Source organism: Saccopteryx bilineata, chromosome 2 (genome assembly GCF_036850765.1).
Source record: "Saccopteryx bilineata isolate mSacBil1 chromosome 2, mSacBil1_pri_phased_curated, whole genome shotgun sequence".
Taxonomy (NCBI): Eukaryota; Metazoa; Chordata; class Mammalia; order Chiroptera; family Emballonuridae; genus Saccopteryx; species Saccopteryx bilineata.
The window spans coordinates 361,522,234-361,536,357 of NC_089491.1; the positions used below are offsets into that span (position 1 = coordinate 361,522,234).

At 51.7% G+C, this 14,124-nt stretch overlaps 1 protein-coding gene across 1 annotated transcript in view; it reads right to left on the bottom strand.

Moving 5' to 3' along the window:
• Positions 1–1,606: 1,606 nt before the first annotated feature.
• The window catches only part of NXN (nucleoredoxin), a 179,105-nt gene continuing 166,587 nt past the window's right edge, over positions 1,607–14,124 (bottom strand). The window contains exons 6-8 of the mRNA XM_066263098.1: positions 9,500–9,679; positions 7,699–7,823; positions 1,607–3,208 (exon numbers count right to left, since the gene is read on the bottom strand). Of these exons, the coding sequence (XP_066119195.1) occupies positions 3,026–3,208; positions 7,699–7,823; positions 9,500–9,679 (488 nt within the window). The 3' untranslated portion in view covers positions 1,607–3,025. The remainder of the gene's footprint in view (positions 3,209–7,698; positions 7,824–9,499; positions 9,680–14,124) is intronic.

A 14,124-nucleotide genomic window follows, 5' to 3' on the forward strand; every position in this document is an offset into this window, starting at 1 on the left:
TGTAATACCAACCCTGAACATATATACCTTTTATCTTAAGCCAATCTTTGTGGTTGGGGACAGGTTAAAAAAAAAACAACCACCTCATCTGTTATGAAAACCAGTAGAATCGAATCTGGAAGTCATTGTGATGAATGCAAACCTGGAACCCCCAGGGTGGCATTTTTACAACCACCATCCTGCCTCAACCTGCAGGGCATGGTTTCCTTAGCTGCTATTGGAAACCCTTGGCTACGCGGCAGCTGGTGTTTTAACCTGCTTCCAATTAGTGACAAGAATTTTAAGGTATTTTGGAGGTGCTTAGTGGAAATTAAGCCACCCACTTCGTCTGCATCAATAACCTTTAAGATCTCTTGCACTGTCAAGACAGATATTTCTTTTTTTTTTCCTTTTTTACAGAGACAGAGAGAGAGTCAGATTGAGGGATAGATAGGGACAGACAGACAGGAACAAAGAGAGATGAGAAGCATCAATCATCAGTTTTTCGTTGCGACACGTTAGTTGTTCATTGATTGCTTTCTCATATGTGCCTTGACCGTGGGCCTTCAGCAGACTGAGTAACCCCTTGCTCGAGTCAGCGACCTTGGGTCCAAGCTGGTGAGCTTTGCTCAAAGCAGATGAGCCCGTGCTCAAGCTGGCCACCTCGGGGTCTCGAACCTGGGTCCTCCGCATCCCAGTCCGATGCTCTATGCACTGTGCAACCGTCTGGTCAGGCAAGACAGATATTTCATTGGCACTGGCCAAGTGCTCCTCCCCCAGCAGATTCCCCCATGTCGCCATTATATAAGCCTAATGCACTGCTTTAGTGAACCTCCCGCTGATCTTAACTCACCACACATCCCTCTAACTGGGGAATTCTGACATCAAGGACCCAGCCGACATTAGTAGCAAGAAGTGCAGTCAGCCCTGTACAGGCCACCGAAGGTCACAGATGGCTTAATTTTTCTGCTGCAATGACATCAGGACTCCCTCCTCACCGAACTGTGTTCCTTCCACTTCAGAAAATGAGTAGCTGCTGCGCGACCCAAGGTCATCATGATTCAGGGTACAGACAGAAATCCTGCCCATCTACCAAGGTAGGTAAACCTCAACTTGTGCCCACCCCCCAAGGGAGACACTGGCAGGGTTCCCAGAGAAGCCCCTGGCCTTACAACAGAGCTAGGTTCGACGGTCTCCAGTCATTGTACCATTCTTCACAGGGAGACACATGCACGCTTGTGTTTCCCCACCTGGATTTCTTGGCTTCAGAGCACTCGCTCCCTATAGGGTGGGAATAAGCACGAGTGAACACAAAGATGTCTGATCTGAGAGTCCACTGCCCGCAAGGACGAGCTGAACCAGGAGAAACGGCAGCCAGACCTCTAATAGGGATCTGTCTCCAGTGCTCTAATCCAAACGAGCATTCTGGCTCCTGGAGGATTTGGCAGATGACCACCTACCTCTGAGGGTTCTCAGGGTTCTCGACAATTGTGACACATAGCTACCAGGAACGCAACGCACAACAAGAAGACCACCTGTGCACCATCCCCCACTGCCTACCTCCTAAGAGAGCACAGCACCACAAGCAAAAGAAAGATTTTTGTTATTGAGGACAGGAAAGGTCAAGTGGTTGATAACGTCCAGAGATGTCTGCTTTATTTCTTATGAAGTGATTGCATTTCAGGCTGGTGACATCAAGTAATAGTCTAATTACCAACTAATTTTGTACCTCTGAACTACAAATCAACAATCCGTTTCGGCAGGGAGCAATGGTGTTACAGCTATTTGGGGGCTGGGTTTTCCGAATAACCAGTCTTGGTTGGCAGAGGGCTGTGAGTGGAGCCCAGGGGAAAGCCTGGGATTGCTTTCAAGACTGACACCTGGTTGAGAGACACTAAACCCTGCAAGTCCCGGGGCGAAGCCCTCCATCCCAAGTCCTGAGAACACAGATGTTACTCTCCTTTTTTTGGTCAGTTCAGCCCAAATAAGGAGCCAACCTACCAGGGCCTAGCAAAGGGGGCCCAAGGCCTGCTCTCTGTCGGCAGGTCCTCTGCCCTCACTCCCACCCTACGGCACAGCTCTTTCTGTAGGTTTCTAGGCAAACGTGAAGCTTCTGGTCATTTGTCTCTTTTTAGTTCTGCTTTGAAAAGGAAAGGGAATGACAGGTGTAACCAAAGGCGGGCACAGTCACCTCAGCAGAGCCCCGGTGGTCCCAGGCCCACGGCTGGGCTGAGTCAGAGGGCCTACAAAGGCGAGCAGCACTCCTCTGAGAACCAGGCCAGTGCCTCTTCATGGGAAGATGTCCGAGGGGAAGAATTTACAACAGAATTCCAAGCTAGGAAAGGCAGAAACTTAACAGAAGGTCAAGATCAAGGAAAGAAGAGATAAGGAGGGAATGACAAGCTCTTATCCCATGGTCGGGGCTCAAAGTCAGCAATTACTATATGAATTATTACTGCAGCTTTTTTTTTTCTCACCAGAAAAGAACACAAACTTCCTTTGAGATCCGAGATTCCCCTGCCCAAGAACAAACTCACAAGCTAGTGTTTTCCTTCAGGCCAAGACAAAGTCACCTGGAAAAGGATTTCTCACCAGAAGCTCCCAGCTGAGGCCTAAGGAGGAGGCAGCCCTTTCCCTGCCCCACGTGTGTCACTCAGCTGTGTGAGCCAGAGCACCGCTGCACTGCCCCTTCATGCCCACTTGGCAGAACACCCTGGCAAGTTCTTCACTAAGGGCTGGTGACTGAGAGAGCGAGGCGGCCCCAGCTCTGGCCCGGGTTACGGCAGCCCCATGAATTCCAAGCAGTCTCCAAACATGGTGGGTTCTTCTGCCGCTGAGCAGACGTGCACCCTAGGGTGCTAGCTGAGGAGTTTATGCAGAAACAAGGCACCACAGAGAGGTTGGACATTTGTGTTGGTGATTCAGGACATGCTGGAAAAGTCCACGGGCAGAGGGGAGGAAGGGGAGGGAGGGGAGGAAGGGGAGGAGAAGGAGGAGGAGGGAGAAGGCTGAGTTTTAAATAACGTCTCATGAGGCCGGAGCCCCCCTAGATGGGCTCTGGCTTGAGCTTTTCTGCTAGGAAGTCATTCACAAAGGCCTCCACAATGGCAGGGGTGATCTCCTCCACGTCCATCACGTACTTGGCCCGGGCGGACATGTCCAGTATGGTGAGCAAAGGGGCGGCCTCGGGCAGGTTGGTGTAATCTCGCAGGGAGTCGGTCATGTCATCCTGGAAGTCACCAGAATGGAGAGAGAACCCGTAAGTTTTCAAGAAGGTGTAGGAGACTGCCCAGGGCCCAGGTTCCCCGGAAGGCACGGAGTGGAACCACTCCAACATCACCCTGAAGAGCAGGCCCCTCCAAGAAAGATGGGCTCTCAGACAAGGAGCAGTGGGCCCTGCCTGGCTTGCAGAGAGGGAGGCTGGTTCTAAAAATCCTCTCTCTGCATCACCCCAAACTCTAGGCAAGTCTTCTTTATTTATTACCATGAAAGGAACTTTCACATGTCCTCTGCTTTGCAAAAATGTGATTTCATTTGATTGCTTACTTTTGCAATCAACTCTCAATCGTTTGCGGCCCCACTGTGGATTACCTGAGGCCAATCTGGACTTCAGCTTTGAGTGTGTTTAAAGCAGAACTGCCCTCACCCCACCCTGTGGTTTTAGGGGGCAGGCATCCCAGAACTGGTTGGGAAGACAGGACTACAGAAATACTACTGAAAATTGTAAGGCTCACTGGATTTATCTGAGCAGGAAGCTGGCTCTCTATCACACGTTCCCAGTGACTGTCCAGGAGAATTTCCCTAATATCAGATATAGCCTTATTAAGTATAAAGGCAAACACAGACATCTGAGGACGGGGGGAAAGATTTGTTCATCTTTTTTTTTTTTTTTTTTTCATTTTTCTGAAGCTGGAAACAGGGAGAGACAGTCAGACAGACTCCCCGCATGCGCCCGACCAGGATCCACCCGGCACTCCCACCAGGGGCGATGCTCTGCCCACCAGGGGGGCGATGCTCTGCCCCTCCGGGGCGTCGCCATGTTGCGACCAGAGCCACTCTAGCGCCTGGGGCAGAGGCCACAGAGCCATCCCCAGCGCCCGGGCCATCTTTGCTCCAATGGAGCCTTGGCTGCGGGAGGGGAAGAGAGAGACAGAGAGGAAAGCGCGGCGGAGGGGTGGAGAAACAAATGGGCGCTTCTCCTGTGTGCCCTGGCCGGGAATTGAACCCGGGTCCTCCGCACGCTAGGCCGATGCTCTACCGCTGAGCCAACCGGCCAGGGCCGGGGGGAAAGATTTGTAAGGGAATGACTGGTAACTTGGGATTACCTTTCATGCTGCTGATGCTCATTTAGTAACAGAAAACGGACTCTACATACCCCATCCCCATCCCAAGGTTGTCTCACTGTAAAATGTACACTATTCTAAACTGAATGAAAAGATCTGAGTCACCCTGCTGAGAATGGGTGGGGTATTCCTGGCTTAAATGCTGGTGAGCAAGAGGCATGAATTTTACCACTCACCAGTTTCTGAGACAAAAGAAAGAAAAAAATAATCCTTTCTTAAAAGGAATCTTTAGGAAGATTATTGGTAATCATCTTTTTCCCCCCACAGCAGAAATAACACACACTTTCCTGCACTGCTGGGTGATTCAACATCTCTGGCCCTGTTAACCGAATTCAGGCACTCCATATAGGTAAATAAACAATCTTCATAATAAACAGAGGGAGGCACCTGGACAAATACATACACATCAAATTCCCATTGCTTCCCTTCCCCTCTCCCTCTGAGCAAAGCACAGGGCGATGAATTTTCATGTCCATATAGGCTTCAGAAGGGATGACTCCTGCCTGCCAGAGTGGCAGGATCAAGACAGATGAGGGTCCCCCTTAGCCCTGGGCGGAGTCCTGGGCTCAGAGGTGCTCATTAATGCCTGCTGCTGCCGTGTCCCGTGCCTATCCTCATTCCGTGCTGCCCTGCTGCTGAGGACAGAACTGGACCAAGAGAGCTGCCAGGCCAGAGCCCAAGTGAAACGCACAGCAAGGACAGGGAGGCCGGGCAGACACGGGAGCAGTAGATGACTACGCTCCTCTGTCCAACCTCCTGGTCCCGGCATCCTTCCCTGGTGGGCTAGTACACCTGCCGGACCACCAGGACAAAGGAGCAGGACATTGCTTCTCAAATCACACCAACCTCACGCTCACGCCTCTCTCTGCTCTCTACGTAATGAGAGACTTTGGCAGGTCATTTCTCCAAGCTTGGGTCTGCTGCCTTGTTTTTTGGTTGTGTGTGTGTGTGTGTGTGTGTGTGTGTGTGTGTATATGTGTGTGTGTGTGTGTGTGTGTGTGTGTGTGTGTGTATAACAGAGACAAAGAGAGGGACAGATAGGAAGGGAGAGAGATAAGAAGCACATCAATTAATTCTTCACTGCGGCACCTTAGTTTCTCATTAATTGCTTTCTCATATGTGCCTTGACTGGGCGGCTACAGCAGAGCAAGTGACCCCTTCCTCAAGCCAGTGAACTTGGGCTCAAGCTGGTGAGCCTTGCTCAGATCAGATGAACCCGCACTCAGCCGGCGATCTCGGGGTTTTGAACCTGGGTCCTCCGCGTCCCAGTCCAATGCTCTATCCACTGCGCTACCGCCTGGTCAGACTTTGCTGCCTTGTTAAATGGACCTAATACCAGCTCACACGAGTGTGCCAGCCAGCCAGCACTCATAGCCGCTGGACTGGAGCAGTCTCCCTCTCCAGGCCTCGCTTTCCTCATCTATGAAACAGTCATGATTATATCTCAGCCAGAGAGGTGAGGACAAGTGGGATAGTACAGGGGAAGCTCTTGGCTTAGTGTTTGGTATATAGAAAACCTACTAATTCTCCTTTACAGCCACATTTCTATAGCAGTTACTAGAGCCTCCCAGCTTCCCACCCCCCAGCTCAGCCCATTCTGTTCTGCACCCATCTATTCTTTCAGAACCATTTGAAAGGGGCTAGAGCTTAATGAATTCAGTACAGCCTCCATTGTGCTTTGTGTGGAGTGGGCTCACATAGCCCCAGGGCAGGGCCCTGTGAACCTGCTTTGTTCCCTCCCATCCCCCAGTCTGGTGACTTCAGCTGCCTGTAAGGGGCCCAGCAGGGCTTAGCAGGGGAGGCTATTGGGGAGGTGATGAATGGGTGCTGGTTCAGGGTATCTGGCCGATGCTGCTTCTCTGGGGATCCAAACATAGTGAGAAAGGAGCACCGGGTCTGACCAACTGAAGGTACAGATGGGTGGAAGGAGGGCAGACGGGCTTCAAAAAGTGTATCTGGCCTGACCAGGCAGTGGCACAGTGGATAGAGCGTAGGACTGGGATGCAGAGGACCCAGGTTCGAGACCCCGAGGTCGCCAGCTTGAGGGCAGACTCATCTGGTTTGAGGAAAAGCCCACCAGCTTGAACCCAAGGTCGCTGGCTCCAGCAAGGGGTTACTTGGTCTGCTGAAGGCCCACAGTCAAGGCACATATGAGAAAGCAATCAATGAACAACTAAGGTGTTGCAGCGCGCAATGAAAAACTAATGATTGATGCTTCTCATCTCTCTCCGTCCCTATCTGTCTGTCCCTGTCTACCCCTCTCTCTGACTCACTCTCTGTCTCTGTAAAAAATAAATAAATAAATAAAATGTTTTTAAAAATGTTATGGCAAATCACTGACATTAAAAAAAACAAAAAAAAACGTATCTGCCTCACCAAGTGGTGGCGCAGTGGATAGAGCATCTGACTGGGATGCAGAGGACCCAGGTTCGAGACCCTGAGGTCGCCAGCTTGAGCGCGGGCTCATCTGGTTTGAGCAAAGAGCTCACCAGCTTGGACCCAAGGTCGCTGGCTTGAGCAAAGGGTTACTCAGTCTGCTGAAGGCCCACGGTCAAGGCACATATGAGAGGGCGATCAATGAACAGCTAAGGTGTTGCAATGAAAAACTGGTGATTGATGCTTCTCATCTCTCTTCGTTCCTGTCTGTCTGTCCCTATCTATCCCTCTCTCTGACTCTGTCTCTGTAAAAAAAAAAGTGTGTCTGTCAATAACAATAGCCTGCTTATGGCCGGTGCCTGGCTGAGGGGGGCAGGGGAGCATGCGTAGATGATGGCCCCAGAGGGTGGGAACCAAGGCAGAGCACCTACACCAGTGGTGGACATCTTGCAGAGATCCCCATGCCTGCAGGATGGACCTTGGAGGAGGCAGGCACTGGCAGGAGGTGGCTCAACTGAAGGGCCTGTCCTTCTCACCCTGTGAAAAGCCCTCTGCCCCATGCAGCCCAGCGTCAAGGGACAGGCCTTGAGGGAAAGAGACAGGGATGCCAAAAGTTTCTAATCCCCTCCCCCCCGACCCTCTCCCTGGGCTGCCTGGGGAATTGCAGGTCAGAACTCAGCGGGCACTGTAAAGGATCAATGGCCTGGTTCAGACCCGGCGTGAGTGCTGACCACAATCTTGGTGGCTGCCACTCTCCCCTGCAGCCTGGGCGCAGAGTGGCCTCTGTCCTGGGAGGCCATCCTGCTGCCCTGAGGCCGCTGAGTGAGGAAGATGGAAGGAAGCAGTGGTTTTCCATGACTGGGGATGATATACCTTTTTATACCATGTGGGCGACCCCAGAAGCACTGTCACCCCAAACCTTAAGGCTCCCTTAAATATCCCCCAAAGCCCATCACTCATGTTCTGAAAGTCGACCCAGTCGGACCCCGATAGCACTCACCTCCCCTGCCACGAAGAACAGAAGCGGCGTCTCCTCCTCTTTGGCTTTGTACTTGGCGATGATCTTCTCAGCTATTGGCTGGATCAGCTGCTTGGCGGCCTCGGATTCCCCATCATCCTCAGAATCTGTGATGGTAAGAGATCACAATGGCTTGTCAGCAAAATGGCCCCTTAGGGCACCTGTATCCAGGGCCTGAACTGCCCGTCTGGGCAGCCCCTGAATGGAAGAGCTTCTCTGGGGATGCAGGCCTTGCCTCCTGGGTGCAGAGAGTGGGTCTCATGTACGCGCTTGTAGAGCACATGCTCCCCAAGAACAACTCACCTCACTGATTAGCACTAATGCCCCAAGCAAACAGGACCCCTTTCACTGAATTCTTCACAAACCCACCTTGGAAGCTGAGCTTCCCTTAAGGCAGGACTTGAGGTCCCCAAGAGATTTTCAGTCACAGAATGAGGTGCCATGACCTTGGATTACTGACTTCCTAATGAAAATGGCGGGGTGGTGGTGGTGGTGGTGGTGGTGGGTAGGGCTGTGGTCTGCTCAGCAGCTTTGGCGGCCACGGGGAGGGCAGCTAATATCCAGACTCACCTGGGAGAGGGCGGGCTGCTGCATGGAGACCACCCAACCAGGCTCCCCAGAGTCCCCTAGGGGCATCTCTTGCCTCCAGAAACAACCACATACTGGGGACCCCAGGGCTCGCTCCTGCTGAATCCTGTACTGAGAACAAGAGTGACATCCCAAGTTGCAGAGCTGGGGGGCGGGAGGAACAGGTGACTTCCCTCCAGAAATGCCACACTGCTCAAGACCTGCAGCGTGCAGATTCCGTGGGACACACTCTGGATCCATATAGAATTAGCTCTGTGAAGCTGGGAACTCGCTTTGCTTCGCTGGGACTGTTTCCACATCTGCAGATGGCTAGTGAGGTTCCCAACCATCCCTCAGTTCAGAATTGTTTCCTAGCCCCTAGGACAAAGGTGTGAGAGCAGCAGCAGGTGGGAAAATCCCAAGGTCATCTTTCCCCAGGCGGCAGCCTCTGTCCTCTGAGCACAGGACCAGCCTGCGAGTCAGTTTGCTTCAGAATTCCCCTAGGTCTGGACGTACAGAGAACAGGGGCAGGACGCTGCACATATGCCCTGAACCCGCCTCATAAAGTGGGAACGGGAGCACATCAGCCATGATCCTAGTACCCAAAATTCTTTTGAGTTGGAGCTAAGCAACAAGTCCCAAGGCAGAGGGTGAGGCGGATCTTGGGCAGCAGTTACTCTGTTTGCAAAAGAAACCAGAGTTATCCCACAGGGCTGCAGGGAGCCAAGAATAAATGGACCTGTGCCCTCCTGCCTCTCACAGCAGCCACCCATCCAGTGCCAGAGAGAGCCAGATAGGGGACACCGAGAGGCCACCTGAGGCTGGGCCAGCTCCAGCAGCTCCCGGGGCCAGTCTGTCAGAACACCAAGGAGCAGCAGGAGCAGCACAGGCGGCCCAGCAGCTGCCGTGGTGCAGCCCCACCCCCTTCCCACAATGGGTCTGTTCATGGGGGGCCCAGGGCATCTCCGGCCTGACCTATTCTTCCCAGCAGGCAGTTGAGAGCAGCCAGGGGCAAGCACAGCAGCAGCTCCCAGAACACCTCCTACAGGGGGGAGCCTTATGAATAAACCATTGGGGTCAAAAACAGGGCTGCTGGGAGAGACAAAGGCTTAGGCTCTGCATTGTTCTGTGACAGGAAAAGTTGAAGGGCAGACATCCCCCACATGAGGTCTGCCCTGTCCCACCCACTCTGGGGTCCCCCTGATGAGCTTCATACCTACAAAAAGGACGAGGCAGGGGCCCTCGTTGAGCTGCACAGCATTGGAGTCGGACAGCTCCAGCACGGGCTTGGGGTGCCACGGGAACTCCCTGCAGTCCTCGTCATTCAGCACCTCCACCCGCCCCTGCCGTGTGATCACCTCCCCCTGTGGGTCCAGCACGATGAGGGTGGGGATGCCTGCAAGACAGAGAGAGCACTTGGCCAAAGGCCCCAGTGGGAGGGGTCAGCTCCCACCTCGAGTTCAAGGGAGGACCCAGGTCTAGGTATATAGGCTAAGAGTAGGAAAGCCTCAGTTTGGGACCCAGGCTCCGCCGCTGAACAGCCGCAGAACTCCGTTGGGTCTGCAGTACCTTCTCCATGGAACCCTGAGCAAGTCCCTTCATCTCTCTGGGTCACATGGTGGATGTCCCGCAGTTTCCGCCTTATCCCACTAAGTAAAGATGAATGAACTGTGTATTTAAAGAACTTTGCATAGGGTCGTGGCACATGGAAGCAGTTGATAAATCCTAAACCAATCCCAAAGAAGTAGGAAACACTACCCTCACCTACCAGAAAGCTAAATCCAACTGATGGTGTAAAAACATGCTCTCAGGCAGCCTACAGACAGGAATCAACAATGCCGTGGGCGTCTACACAAAGGCAGGGGGCCCTATGTCAGGGAGGAGCCGGGGAGCTGCAGCAGCATAGGACAGCTGGCTGCCAGCGAGCTAGCAGTCCCCAACCCCCGACTCCAGCCCTGCTGCCTAGAGAGGTTCCAATAGCTGCTCTGAGGGGGACAGTCCCTGGAGGGAGCACACTGATGGCAGTGCTGCCACCCTCACATTAGAGTCCTGGGCTGGGGCAAGAAACACAACACAAAGCACCCCGCAAACCCCATGCACCCCCAACCATAAAGCTGCAAATGAAAAATCAGAGAGAGCCCATCCTGGGTTAGTTGCATTTGGGTTTTCTTTCTCCCTGCTCTTTGTACCAGCTGCTGCTTCTCCAGCCAGGGCCACCCCCACCAACCGCAGCCCACAGAGCCAGCCTCAGCCTTGTCCTTTGGGGACACTTGTCTCTCCACGGCAGCCGGTTCCTCCCCACCTTGCACTAACCAGATGCCTGTTCGCTGGAGCTGACCAGAGAGCTTTAATTGTACATGCGCAACTGAAAGCCAGAGCAATTTAATATTTATAGGTTCCAATGCATTCAGTCAGTAATTTGCTCCACTGACATTTTATTTCTCCGTGGGGGGTAGGCTGAGGTACCAGAAATAAGGCCCTGGTGTTTTTTAACGTGCCGTGGCAGTTGGCGCAGCGGGCATGCGGTGGTGGGCCTGTCTTCAAAAGGAATAAACAAATCCATTATGTTCGCACCTATTAGAAGAAGTGGCTTGGTGTGTTCAGGAACAGGCCCAGAGAGAAACAGGCTCCGGAGGACAGCCACTCTCGCCCTTCATAGCCAGTTCTTATGGGGCTTGGAGATGCGCTTGGAGCTGTCCATACCCCTGGAGATGTTATGTTGGAGCACAAGAGACTCGGGCATTTCCAGCCTCATCCTCGAACCTGTACAATTATCACCTGGAAGCCTGGGTTTGTCCACATCGCTGAGGACTAGGCTGGGCTTCAAGTCAGCAGCCCTGCCCAAGGCTGGGGCTGGGGCCACACAGGTTGGCTGCTGCTGCAAGAGCCTGCCATCCCCGAAGCCCTATCTCAAAAATGCTCTGGCTAAGTTCTTTAATCAGAGAATCAGTGCATTTCTAAAGTCAGGCAATTACAGTTGTTGGGCTAAACCGGGGCCCGCCCACTGCTGTGGTTAGATACAGCAGCTGGCCTCCCTGTAGCCCCAATGCAGGATGCAGAGCTGGTCTGTGGAGGGCACATAGACACAGACACAGTGAAGGAAGGAGAAATGAAATCCAAAGGCAAAGAAGTCCACTTCCTGGTTTGGTATCTCAGTTTCTCCAAGGGATGACTCTATAGCGCCTTCTTTGTTACCATGGCTGCAGGCTCTCTCAAGGCCACGCCTGTGGGGATCAGGCCCCCAGTTGGCTGCAGAGGCATCCTCAGCTGATTTCAAAAAGGAACAGTTCCGCCAGGCCTTGCGTCTCCCTACTCCTTCCCCACAACTATGGGAGAAAAGTTCCCACTTATATTTGGTGCTTTGAGCACTGAAACCTGAGTCCAAAAGCCCAAGATAACAAGGTGCATGTGACTGTTACCTTAATCAGACTTCAACCTAGAGAAGCCCATTCCTGGCACACAGAAGGGAAAAGAATCCAAGTGCACCATGCCGAGCCCCTTCCCACCACCAGATCATGCATAGCTTGGCCTGAGAGCCCTAAGTGTGTGTTCCCCTCCAGGATGAAGGAGTGGGCAGGAGGGGGGCAGCTGGCATCTCTGGTGCATCTGCTCTGTGCGAAGCCCGACAGATGCTCCTCAGCCAGTCCTCAGTCCTCACAGCAGATGGTTGTGGGAAGTACAGTTATCCCCCCATGGTCATCCAGCCAGCGGCCACACTGGGACAGGAACCCTGGATTGCCTGGTGTAAAACCAGCTGCTCTTTCTCCTGGGCCACCAGATGGTGGGGGCTCTCACGCCACCTGGATTGGGGACTCTCATGACTAGGGCATCGGAGGACCACGGCGTACACAGGTTTCTGCTCCACCCACCTCCCTCTTCTCTTCCTGCCCCATCAAGCCTGCCCTCCCTCCCTTGAAGCAGAAACTTCTAAGGAGAAAATAGGGCAAAGCCTCTAATGGGAAATTTCAAGGCAATGGAACACTTCTAATCAATGCCTTTATACGAAATAACCTCCACACCAGCAAGGGGCATCTCTGGAGGGAATGAAAAGGAGCAGCTTGTCTTTGCTTCGCTTAAACACATCATTTCCCAGCTCGGATGGCTGGGGGAAAGCATGGCGAGAATTCTAAGGAAGACCCGGGCATGTCGCTTAACTTCCCAGGGCCTCCTTTCCCCACCATCAAACAGGGTTAGTGATACTTCCCTGTCTTATTTGGTTGTTGTAAGGAATAAATAAGATGACCGGTATAAAGTACTTTTTAGCAGAGTATCTGGTATACAAAAGTATACCATAAATATGAGGCCTTGTTATACATAAGTTCATCACTATTTTTATCATCCCTAAGTCGATTCTTTGGCTCATAAGTAGGCATAGATACGGAAGACTGGTGCCTCACTCTAGCAGGATAAACAGAAACCTCCACACCAGTGGAGGGAGTCAGTTGAAACAGAAGACAGGACAATGTCAGCACTGTAGCAAGGGTTCCAGGAACAGTGTGATGTCTGCCTGGGGCTGGCATCTTTTTAACCTTTGGGCAAGGAACATATACTTTATGCTCTAATAGAGGGCTTCAACCCCAAGTCCCCTGGGGAGCTATGCTGGACCACAAACAGTGTCTAATAATCACTTTGATCTCCTCCCTCCAAACCTAGAAAAGAAAGAACAAAGCCCAAGATGCTCCTCGGAACTGTTCCTGGGAGGAGTCCTTTTGTATTTAAAATAATCTCAAAGCCCCATGTACTGATACTATCCCATAGTTTAGTTTAGATGCTTTTCTATTGCCAAGGAAAGAGGGAGTTTTAAAGGAGGAAGCTAGGCCTGAACAGGTAGCTCAGGTGGTTAGGGCATCACCCCAATACACCAAGGTTGCAGCTTTGATCCCTGCTCAGGATATATACAAGAATCAACTAGTGAATGCATAAAGAAGTGGAACAACAAATCAATGTTTCTCTCTATCTCTCAAATCAATCAATGAATAAAAATAAAAGAGGAAGCAGAGGTGGGGGCATCTGGAACAGGGAAGATGGGCAGGTGGTAGTCTAGAAAGCTTTCTTTCTCTGTTTCCAGATGGCTACACGCTCTGAGGGTGCTGGCAGTATCACTCAAAGATTTTGGGGGGAGCTGGGAGGAGAAATGGAAGGAAAGCAGATCCTTGGACAGGAACAGCAGGTCAGGGCACATGGACAGGGTTAAAACATTATGTAACCAAGGAAATGGCAATTATAAAGACTGTGGCAAGATGGAAAACGTTGGTAATATACGGTTACATAGAAAATACACAATACACAAGCTACTTTACAATTACAACTATGGATAAGTATGCATGTGGACAGAGACCAAAACGGACTCAGAAAGTGAAAGCAGTTGTGCGAGTGAGACAAGAATGTGGGTAAGACAGACATGTTTGAGTTTTCTTAAATGGCGTTATGATAAATTATTAACACAAAATAAAAACCAAACAAGAACCAAAGGGCAATAGGGGTGGGGTGGGAATGACAATACCAAACCATGCTTTGGATTAATTGCCAATTCTATCCCTCCTGGCTCCCCTAAAACTTTCTTTGCTTAGAAAACTAAAGAAAGAAAGAAGGCAGCTGGTGTGTCCAGTGAAGCTCAAAGAAACCCAAGGGAGGTCAGAGGGGTAGGTCTGGGACTACATGAGCGCGGCCAGAAAGCCTGAAAGCTTCTTGGGCACGTGCCTATGTCAGGAGACAGACACGGAGTCATTTAAGGCAATATTCTTGAAATATAGAAAAACCAGAGACAACCAAGTATCCATTAACATTGGAATAGATAAATAAACCATGGTACAGTCATGTAATGAAACACTTCTCAGCACT